An 11,092-nucleotide genomic window follows, 5' to 3' on the forward strand; every position below is an offset into this window, starting at 1 on the left:
CACACAGAGCATATTCAGTATGCCTTTACCTTAGAGGAGTAGCTCAAGATCTTTAATACTACCCTGGACTGAAGGCGTTAGAGAAAGCACAGTCATATACCAGACCTGCAGTGCCAGAGTAGTTAGCAATGGTCAGTGGATATCCATCGTCATCAGAGTTGACTGAGAAGAGTCCCACTGCAAAGGTTCCATACTGGGCAAATGCGGTGTTATTCTCAAAGTCCTCCAGGTCAATCCGCAGCTCATAGTTGGCCTGGCTGGTCAGGGCATGGATCTGCTTCATCCCTGAGACACCAAGAAAGGGGGGGAGTCAAGGGTCAAAGGGCATTCAGGGTAAAAGGGTCATAGACAAAGACTCATAGCATGACACTACTTACACCCCGGAACACTGTCAGATCTTATCTGAACCTTCCACATGAGGTGAGCAACCCTGATTCCAGCTCCGGCACCTCATTCATCAGCAAGCAGAAGGAGGAGCAACAGCTCTCTGGCAGGAAACTAATCTGCCTCTCTATGAAGAGCTCTCTCTGCAAACACAGTGTGTGCAGCACTATCAGGATGGGAGATCAGTCTCAGACAGGTCTGCACAGGTCTGCACATGGCAGTTCTGTAGCTGGGTGCCTGCATGCGACTGACACTGCACTGAGTGCCTCTCAATCACAGAACACCACCATGTTGCGAGCAGGTGAGAATGAGTGAGGCGTGTGACTGTGTGTGCGCTCGTGTGTGTGTGTTTGTGTGTGTGAGAGACAGAGAGAATGTGTCCAAGTACCATGTGAGAGGGCGTGTGTGTGTGAGTATGTGCGCTTGTGTGTGTGTGTGGCTGTGTATGTGTGTGTGTGCGTGTGTGTGTTTGTGTGTGTGTGTGTGTGTGTGGCTGTGTATGTGTGTGTGTGCGTGTGTGTGTGTTTGTGTGTGTGTGTGTGTGGCTGTGTATGTGTGTGTGTGCGTGTGTGTGTTTGTGTGTGTGTGTGTGTGTGGCTGTGTATGTGTGTGTGTGTGTGTGTGTGAGAGCACATCTGTTATTGTGTGGATTCCTGAGCTCATTGCTTACAGTATGAATGGCTGGTCACTCAGGGCTCATATGCAGATCACTGCTCTAAAACACACAGACAGACGTGCTGTGAGTCGAGTGTAAGTGAAAAATGTCACCTGCAGTGAAGTGCTGCTGCCAGAGGGCATGGAGCTGCCTGCCTGCAGTTATTACTGCAATGAGTGCTGACCCATTACAGGGCAGCTCTGCTGACCTTTACTGCCCCATGCATTTCCAGTTGTTTGATCCCCCTCTTGGCCGTGGCACTCAGCCCTTCTGCTAAGGCCTCTTTGTATGCGGCCATTGTCCTTGCACACTGCCCCATCCATTACTTTCTGCATCCAGATTGCCTGGTCATCCTATTCTAACCACTACAGCAGCAGCAGCAGTACCTGCTATATCAATCAGCCACAATGAATCAGATGCTGGACCATCGCTGCACTGCCCTGCCCACCTCACTGGCACCTCATGGAACTGCTGCCATGAACTGGTGCCTTTCATTTGTTATTCCAATGTTCCAATGAGTCTCTCAAATTTTCCACTTTTTTCCCCAGTTGACCTAGGTTCTGGTTTTTTGATATCCTCTGCTAAATCCACTATGCTTAATGTACAGCACTTTGGGACAATCTCGATTGCAAAAACATGATAGAACAAAAAATCTGATTTGATTTAACTTTAACCTCCAGCATAAGACAAGCCCAAGGATCAGGATGATGGCAAGAACATATGTATGTGTGTGTGTGTGTGAGTATGTGTGTGAGTGTGTGTGTGTGTATGTGTATGTGAGTAGATGGTGTGAGAGTATTTATATATGAGTGACTACATGTATGTGTGCATGTGTGGTGTGTGTCCATGTTTGTGTGTCCAAAACCATATAAAATAGACTCAATCAAATACAAACACACTCACACACACTCACATACATGCACACACACACACTCACACTCACACACACACAGACACGCACTCACACACCCACACTTACACACACACAGACACACACACTCACACACACACACACACACTCACACACACACACTCACACACATACAGACACACACTCACACACACACACTCACACACACACACAGACACACACACACACACACTCGCACACACACACACACACTCGCACACACACACTCACACTCACACACACTCGCACACACACACACACACACTCGCACACACACACACACTCACACTCACACACACAGACACACAAGCACTCACACTCACACACTTACACACACAGACACACACACACTTGCACACACACAGACACACACACTCACACACACACACACACACACACACACTCACACACACTCACACACACACATACAGACACACACTCACACACACACACTCACACACACACTCGCACACACACACACTCACACTCACACACACAGACACACACACACACACACTCGCACACACACACACACACTCACACTCACACACACTCGCACACACACACACACACACTCGCACACACACACACTCACACTCACACACTCACACACACAGACACACAAGCACTCACACTCACACACTTACACACACAGACACACACACACTTGCACACACACACACTCACACACACTCGCACACACACACATGTACTCGCACACACACACACTCACACTCACACACACACACTCACACTCACACACACACACACACACTCGCACACACACACACTCACACTCACACACTCACACACACACTCGCACACACACACACTCACACTCACACACACAGACACACACACACACACACTCTCACACACACACACACACACACAGTTTAGTGATGATTATTGTTGGGAAACACAGTGACTGTGTCTGTGCTGTGTCAGCATGGTGCGTCCTCTACCACCTCCTCCCTGGGGAGCTTTTCTTCTCTCCTGCTTTGATGCAGAGCGACAGGCCTGTCACTGCAGATCACGCATCCCTGCATTGCAGCATGGCTTAGCTCCCCAGGGGGCCACAAAACATGCCCTTCTCCTGCCGTGGGAGGGACCTAGCCCACCCAGGAGTGAAGGACAAGTGAGGTGTTGAAGGACAGGTGATGTGCCTTTCATATACGAAACAGATACTCCCAAAAACACTGGGCATCTTTTTCACAGTCAGTAGTCAGTGGCATTAAAGGAGATTGCTACTTCTTTTGTCTTTGCTGGTGCCCTTACCACACAGTACAAACGTGCGATTTCACTACTGAGTGATCTCTTCAAGCATGTGACCCATGAGCCCCTCACACGTATCATCGTCATCTTCATGGAGGCATTCTGACCGCTGAAAATCGCTCCCCTGCCGACCGCACAGAGGGAATGTGTAAGAGCATCATTCAGACAACTCACCCAGCCAGTGCTCCCTGCTGAGCTTCCCAAAGCCATCGCGGTACGCGTCCCACCCCCGGAAGAAGTCCACTGCTCCATTCTCTCTGCGTTGGATCACCTGCAGATGAACAGTTTACCTCTGGCTTCAGTGAAGAACGTGCAGGTTTGTGTTGTATTGTATTTGTTTTTATTGTATGGTGTAGAGAGTCAGGAGCAGTTTCCACCTCATGGAGATGGTAAATGGTAAGCCTGCGCTAGCAGCACCCCGAGCAAATAACACTGAAACCTAAACACTACAGACAGTCAGAATACAGAGATTCTACACTGGGCTGAAAACTGACCCTGAGACAACAAGTTCATCATTCATCACTTTTCTGTGTTCTGTGAAAAATCTGTTTCCACAAATCAAATGTTTAATTTTCAACATAATCCCTCATCATCTGCACAAAGCTATCTTGTCTGCAATGATGTCAGGCCTGTTTGCAGTGTGCTGATCAACTCATTGGGAAGAAGGACAACAGCTGTATGGAATTAAACAGAGAAATTTGAGGTGATTCTAGATTCATGGTGGGAGCAATGGAATAGGGATCCTGCCAACGCCTAAATTTCACCTCCTGTGTGAAACTCATTTGGTCTTTTTTCTCTACTGTGATCTTGAGATCCTTACATTCTCAGGAGCATCTCAGAGTCAGTGCCAAATCTGTTCACATCTGTGAGGAGTGGAAGTTCCCCTTTCTATCCTCAGTCATTCTACTCAGGAGGCTGCTACCTGCCTTTGATGCAAACCTTGGCAGGTGATTGTTGACTATGCACTGGATCTGTCAAAGACCCTCAAAGGTCTTCTCTGCGAGTGCTTTGGACATCATTCAGCTAATGAATGCAGATTGACCTGAGGAAATTCCTTCCACTCTCTCCTCCTCTTGTCCATAACATGAGGTTTTAATCATTCACCAGTAGCTCTGTAAAAACCCAGTCACCTTTACAGATAAGTTGTGTCTGTACGCATGTGTGTATGTGAGAGTGCCTGCGTGTATGTGTGGGGGTGAGTGTGTGTGTGTGCGTGTGTTTCGCATGTGTGTGAGCGAAAAAGTGTATGTACGAGTGTGTGTGAGTGAGTGAGTGAGTGAATGAGTATGTGAGTGTGTGTGTGCATGTGTGTGAGACATAGTGTGTATGTGAATGTGTATGTGTGTGTGTCTGAACGAACAAGTCCTGTTGGCTGAATTCTCTTAAAATATTCTGGAACATAGCAGAGACATTTACATTTACATTTATTCATTTAACAGATCTTTTTTATCCAAAGTGACTTACAAGTGAGGCAGAGTACAACACAAGAGAAAAACCTTAGGGAGTCAACAGTAATAGAAGTGCTGTATAACCAGGTTTCAATGGCTGGCCACTGGAGGCACAAGCTAGCTGGTAGAGATAATGACTGCTTTAAAACATTTAATTAACTTTTTTTTTGCTTTAATAGCAAACAGTTTTGAGACATGAGTAATTCCTTTAGGTGGTAGTGTTTTAGGTCCTCAGATGAGAGTGGACGAGCTGAACACCCCTTCTGAATGCTGGGTTCTGGTTGTCTGAACGGTAGACAGATGGACATGCTTTCACACCGCAGTCTTTGGAATAACGTTCAGTTTGAGTGAGATCATAGCTGTTTGCTACTGCCTGCCTCTCTCTGGCTCTATGGTTTCACCCCATGCAGTAAATCCTGCATTATACACTTTATGCCATCTAATCCTGCCCTTCTGGAAAGTGTAAGAAATGTCAGATGCGTTTAGGATTAGGAACTTCCATCACCACGGTGTGAAGAGCCCCACTGAACTGTTCTACTTCCCTTCGCACATCAAATCCCTGTAATCCCAGTATTACCTGAAACCTCCTTAATCAGCTGCTATAAGAAGCCTCTCAGCATGATAGATCCACACAAACAGACTGACTCCTGAAAGCAGACTGGGGTGGATTCAGACCCTGAGCTGTGATTGGCTGGAGAGAGGGCAGTGTCTGCCGCTTTGAGGGCTGGACACATCCTTGCTGAGCTACAGCTGCCAGGACCCATCCTGATCTGGAGGTGTTTATTCCCACACTGAATAAAACAGGTGGCTTAATTCTGTGCTTTCAGTTTAACTCTTACATTAATGCATCCTCTTGAATGTATTTAGAAATTCTACATGTACAGGTAATTCAGACAGTCAGGATCCAAAAACAACCCTCTCTACAGCTCTCCTGTCTTACAATGCACTTCACCTTGCAGTGCTGTAATCCCTCCGTTCACACAGCAGCACACTGCACACAGAACTCACACACACTAACTCCACTGCACTGCACACAGAACTCACACACACTAACTCCACTGCACTGCACACAGAACTTTTGACTTGTACGGTATGCATTTCAGAGCAGGTCTCTGTGTACCCCACTGCCATCGGTTTCAATCTCATTCCAAAAGAGAAGCAGAGAGGAATTGTGGGTAAGATGAGTACACCTCATTGGGGGGCACTGGAGGCTAAACAGTCTTATCCTACAAAAGTGTCAGTATAGAGAGGTTTGCTGAGTGCAGGATCAAGCCTTCCTCAGTGTTACAGGAAGCAGGAAGTCGTCTGTACATCACAGCTACTTAGATCAAATGTTGTGAAAAGAATGCAAACCCCACAACAGCCTTTACCTGATGAAGGTGTTATGATCCTGAGTCATAAGTGTTTCGATGTGTGTGTTTCCCCTGTGTGTTTCTGTTTTTTTCTCTTCCCCCCGTTTGAGGGAGGGGCTGTTCGTTCTGTCTGTCTGTCTGTCTAGTTGCAGGTGGCGGCTGGAAATTGGTCTGGGGATTGTTGGCGCCATTTTTAAAGCAACTTTGTGGCACGGGTCATCCTTGGGAGTGAGGAAAGTGGGAATCCTTTCTGTTATGCCCAGTTTCCCCTAGGCTGGGGAATAACAAAGGAAACACTCACACTCAGACAGGGTCACACCCAGGTTCACAGACCTTCTTACTCTACTGTGTGTGTGTGTGTGTTTGAATTTATATGTAAATGGATGTGTATGTGTATGTCTGTGGGTGTGTGAATCTGTGTGTATTTGTATGTAAGTATATGTGTGTGTGTATTTAAATGCAAATGGGTGTGTGTGGGTGAAAACAGAGAGAGAGAGACTCACTGTCCAGCCTCCTCCATCTGTGGTCATGTCACAGAAGGCCTGGAAGCCGGATGGGAGGTGTGTAGGGAAGATGGAGTAGATGCCGTCCTGTCTGTGGCCGCTGGCATAGATGTCACTGCAGTCGCGCGGCTTGGTCCCTGCAGGGGGCAGCAGAGAGAGTCTGTGCTGTGTTACTGAGGGACCCCCCGCCCCCAGGGCTGCACTCATCACAGACAGACAGTGTGTGTGCTGCCATCAGCTGCACCCAGCTGCACTGCAGCCCCACCCCCTGTACCAGCAGCCCGCCCACTATGCCTACATGCCCGCCCCCTATACATACAGCCCCACCCACTCTTGACCTCCGCAGCCCCGTCCCCTGCCTTGGCGTGCACTCCCGCCTCTTCAGTATGTTTATTACATGGCAATGAACTGTCAGGTTTGATTAGTTCATAATTCTATGTCATTCTTTATTTGACATCACTAGATTTAATATGTTTGAAACTTTATACCTTCTTTTGGTGCAACTGGCACAAATAAGTCCAATTACTTATTTCAGGTGGTTCTGAAGCAATAGTTATCCTTAAGTGAGAAATCTGAACAGTTACCATTACAACATCAACAACAATTTTATATAAATTTTATATAAATGGTTGTTACAAAGCGCTGTACAGACGTTTTCCAGAAGATATAAATATAACATGAAAAACCCTATAAACCAATGCTGGACACACTGAATATGGTTTCCTGACCTTTTGGAAAGAGGTGATTGGGGGAATCTCCTGGAAAAAAATGAGGTAACACTTTCCTTGACAGGGTATACATAAGACATACAGACCACGTACATAATCACTAAATGCAAAAAAGTGGTATAAACTGAACAGAAACTATTTCTGAGAGGACGTGTCAAAATGTATGATTTTACATATGAGTTTCCATGAATTCTAGATCAGCAGGTGGACATGCCCATTACCCAGTGCATTGTGGGATTACCGTTGGCGCAGGCTTTGGGCCGTACCCCTCTTACGGCTGCTCTCTGTAGATCTGTCTTCAGATGGCTCTTTATGCTGTCTGTCTCTCTCTGCAGGGCGCTGACTGCCTCACTCACAGAGCTCACCACCTTCATCATGTTAACCTGACTCTCTGACAGCAGCTGCAACGCAAAAGCATCTGTCAGATATCTGGAAGAATCAAACAGAACAGGAGCCATGCATGGACATGTGTACAGCTGAAAAAGTTTCAGAAAGTGAACCAATTAACTGGTTAATTGTTTTTTATGTATCAATTGCATCTGTATGTATAAATATATATTTATTTGATTCTGTATTGTTGTACTTAGGTTGCTTATATTGTGCTTACATTATTGGTTTGGCTACACTGCTTTTGTTTGCCCTGCTATGATAGAAAGGGAGAGAGACAGAGAGAGAGAGAGACAGAGAGCGAGATACAGAGAGACAGAGAGAGGGAAAGAGAGAGAGACAGAGAGCGAGATACAGAGAGACAGAGAGCGAGATACAGAGAGACAGAGAGAGAGAGAGAGACAGAGAGAGAGAGGGAAAGGGGGGAGAGAAAGATAGAGGACAGAGAGGGAGCAAGACAGAGAGGGACAGAGTGTGAGTGTGTTTGGGGGTGTGGGTGTGGGGAGTGGGTGTGAGTGTGTGTGGAGTGGGTGTGGGGGTGTCTGTGGAGCGGGTGTGGGGGTGTGTGTGGAGTGGGTGTGGGGGTGTGAGTGTGTGTGGAGTGGGTGTGGGGAGTGGGAGTGAGTATGGAGTGGGTGTGGGGGTGTGAGTGTGTGTGGAGTGGGTGTGGGGGGTGTGAGTGAGTGTGGAGTGGGTGTGGGGGTGTGAGTGTGTGTGGAATGGGTGTGGGGGGTGTGAGTGAGTGTGGAGTGGGTGTGGGGTGGTTTTGGGTTTGGGGGAGAGTGGCTCGCCTGAATGAGTCTGCCCTGCTCGGTTTGTAGAGTGCTGAGCTCCTGGCCGAGGTCCTCCTGCCCGCGACTCAGAGCATCGTAATGCAGCTTCAGCTGGCCGGCGTGAGCGGAGAGCCCGGCCAGCTCCTGCGCCAGGCTGACCAGCAGGGCTCGGTCCCGACCCTTCACAGATCTGAGGTCAGAGTCGTGGTCAGTGAGGGAGTGCAGCAGGGAGGACTGTGCTCCCTCCAGACGCAGGAAGTGCTTGTTGTAGTTGGGACAGTTAGGGTCAATAAAAATGCTGATACGGGACCCATCACCCCGCTCCACAGAGACCAGGGCACTGCCTTCTTCCTGATTGGTTCTGATGAGAGGAGGTCCGTCCGACATGGGCAGAGCTTGGTAATAGTTCATGAAGAGGATGGTGCCAGTTACCGTGACAGCGAGCAGAACTGCCACAAAGAACAGGACGGTGCAAAGGAGGTAACTACAGGTCATCCTCTGCAGGGGGGAGAGGGCGAGAGACATCACTAATCTCTGACGTGTGATCTCTGATGCGCGACAGACACTCAGGGGTGGTTGCAGGTGGTTTTTGATGCATTTCATCACTGGATGGAGAACACTATTATTATTTCCTCTTTAGTTCACTATGGTGACTCGTTTTACTTATATTTTCAATGAACAGAGGAAAAGGTTAAAAGGATTTTCTTTGCCAGAAAAACAAATGAAAATGTTTGATTTATTAACACCTCCAGTCCTGCTGCAAAGCACTGGGGTCATTACTTCACCTGACGGAAACCCTGCAGAAAACCCATACTGCGCCAGAAACACCTCCATGACACCCCCTCTCACACTCACGAGCCCCGTTTAAACCACCCACACAAACTTCAAAAAAGTCACATCTATGTGGAATTTTCCAGAAAAAACGAATTTACTGACAGATGGACAAACAAAAGGTAAAATTACTGAAAGAAAGTGAATGCTATCAGGATCACAATAACAATATTAATTTGGCAGAACACCAAAAAATTAAAATCCAAAAGAAAAACAAATTGCAAAAAGTGCAGACTACAGCCCGAAAATAGGCAAGGGACAACAAACGTCTGCTCTGAGAGAGAAATGAATGTGCTTTCATGGTGGCCAAGACAAAGATGCATTCCCTATTATTCTGCTCAAAAGACACAAACATAAGGACATTTTTCCCAAAATGTGAACATGACACCCATGATACCCATTGTTTCCTTTCCTCTAACTTCTGTAACTTGAACCTGTGGTCTATCACTTTAACTTTCCTCAATGTTCTGTATTCTGAGGATGAGGCAGTCATGTACGAATTAGTTAGATTATGAAACAAAGTCGAGTGCATGAAGATTTCCGTCCGCCTAAATGAATAAGGAGACTCACGACTACTCACGACTGAATGTAAAGTGTGTCTGAAAGCAAGACAGGAACAGAGCGCCACCTGCTAGCTAACTTTACAAACGCATCAGGAGGATATTTGTCAAATTATTGTTATTGTCTAGTTGGTTAGTTAGTTAGCTAGCTGCTATTTATCAGTTCCATTGACTGCTAGCTTTTTGGGACCACGAGAGTCCTTCTACACTAACTGCACCTCAATGTGGGGAGCAGTTAGGGCGCCGAGCTTTCTTCGGTTTCTGTTTTTTTTTCTTTCCCAGACGAACGACCATAATCTTAAAATAGTTGTACGGTCTATAACCCATTTCCCATTCGTGTACATCTTAAATTCATTAATTTTCCGATTGTTTTTTTCTCCCGTAGATTTTTGGGAAGCACCAGTGTGTACCAACACAATAAACCCGTCAGGGAAAGAAATGCGCTTAGTTACTCATAGAGTAATGTACAGAGTGCATAGAGTAATATAATGAATAGAGTTATATAAATTAATGAACGAACTATTATATAACATCATCTTGTATTGAATAATTTTAATGATTAAGACATCGTCTTTAAATCAATCAAATCAAGCATGCTAATATGCACCCTGTTCTACAGAAAGAAAAGACAGAATGCAGTCCTTCCCTTCACATTAGCCATGAGTAGCGATGGTCGCTTCTTCATTCTGCTAGACGCTGAGGGTAATGTTTTAAAAGTGCAGCAGAATCACGCACGGCCAATATGTGTCACCTGCATCCGTGTTGAACAGAGGAGGTACACAGATCGCATATTTCACCCTACGGCTCCTTCCGACTTCAACTACTGACAAAGAGCAACACAGAGCTCACCATAGTGAGACCATAGTGAAAAAATCTGCTGAGATATTATTCTCGCACAAATTCAACACATGTTGGCGAAGCTTTAGGTAATGCACAGCCAGAGAATATAGTCGTATCTGAGCGTGTGAGCAGTGAGAGGTAGCCTACCTGGGGCTTCCGCTGCGCTCCATCTTCGAGTTCTGAAATACTGTTCATGATTTTCCAGCGATCATTCACCATTCTGCACAGTCCTTAAAGCCGCCTGCTGCGATCATGAGCAAAGGAGAAAGATTCTTCAGCTTCATTTCTAAAAATTAATTCTACGGATCGCGAACCTATATGTTCATACACAAAATATATTGTCAAACTACAGTACTTCCACAATGTACGGGTTTCTAAAACTTCTAGGCAGCTATTTCTGACGGGATAAACACATTGTTAAATCAGGCATACTCGGATTCTGGTGC

General features: G+C 46.5%; 1 protein-coding gene across 2 annotated transcripts in view; it reads right to left on the reverse strand.

Moving 5' to 3' along the window:
- The window catches only part of LOC118775986 (fibrinogen C domain-containing protein 1-A-like), a 12,418-nt gene extending 1,553 nt beyond the window's left edge, over positions 1–10,865 (reverse strand). Inside the window, exons 1-6 of one of the 2 annotated variants that reach the window (XM_036525997.1) lie at positions 10,794–10,865; positions 8,434–8,913; positions 7,497–7,656; positions 6,528–6,664; positions 3,399–3,495; positions 106–285 (exon numbers count right to left, since the gene is read on the reverse strand). In XM_036525997.1, coding sequence (XP_036381890.1) covers positions 106–285; positions 3,399–3,495; positions 6,528–6,664; positions 7,497–7,656; positions 8,434–8,913; positions 10,794–10,865 — 1,126 coding nt within the window. Of the gene's footprint in view, positions 1–105; positions 286–3,398; positions 3,496–6,527; positions 6,667–7,492; positions 7,657–8,433; positions 8,914–10,793 lie in introns of both variants that reach the window. The other variant, XM_036525998.1, reaches the window with a different exon arrangement.
- Positions 10,866–11,092: the final 227 nt, after the last annotated feature.

This window comes from Megalops cyprinoides, chromosome 4 (assembly GCF_013368585.1).
Source record: "Megalops cyprinoides isolate fMegCyp1 chromosome 4, fMegCyp1.pri, whole genome shotgun sequence".
Classification (NCBI taxonomy): Eukaryota; Metazoa; Chordata; class Actinopteri; order Elopiformes; family Megalopidae; genus Megalops; species Megalops cyprinoides.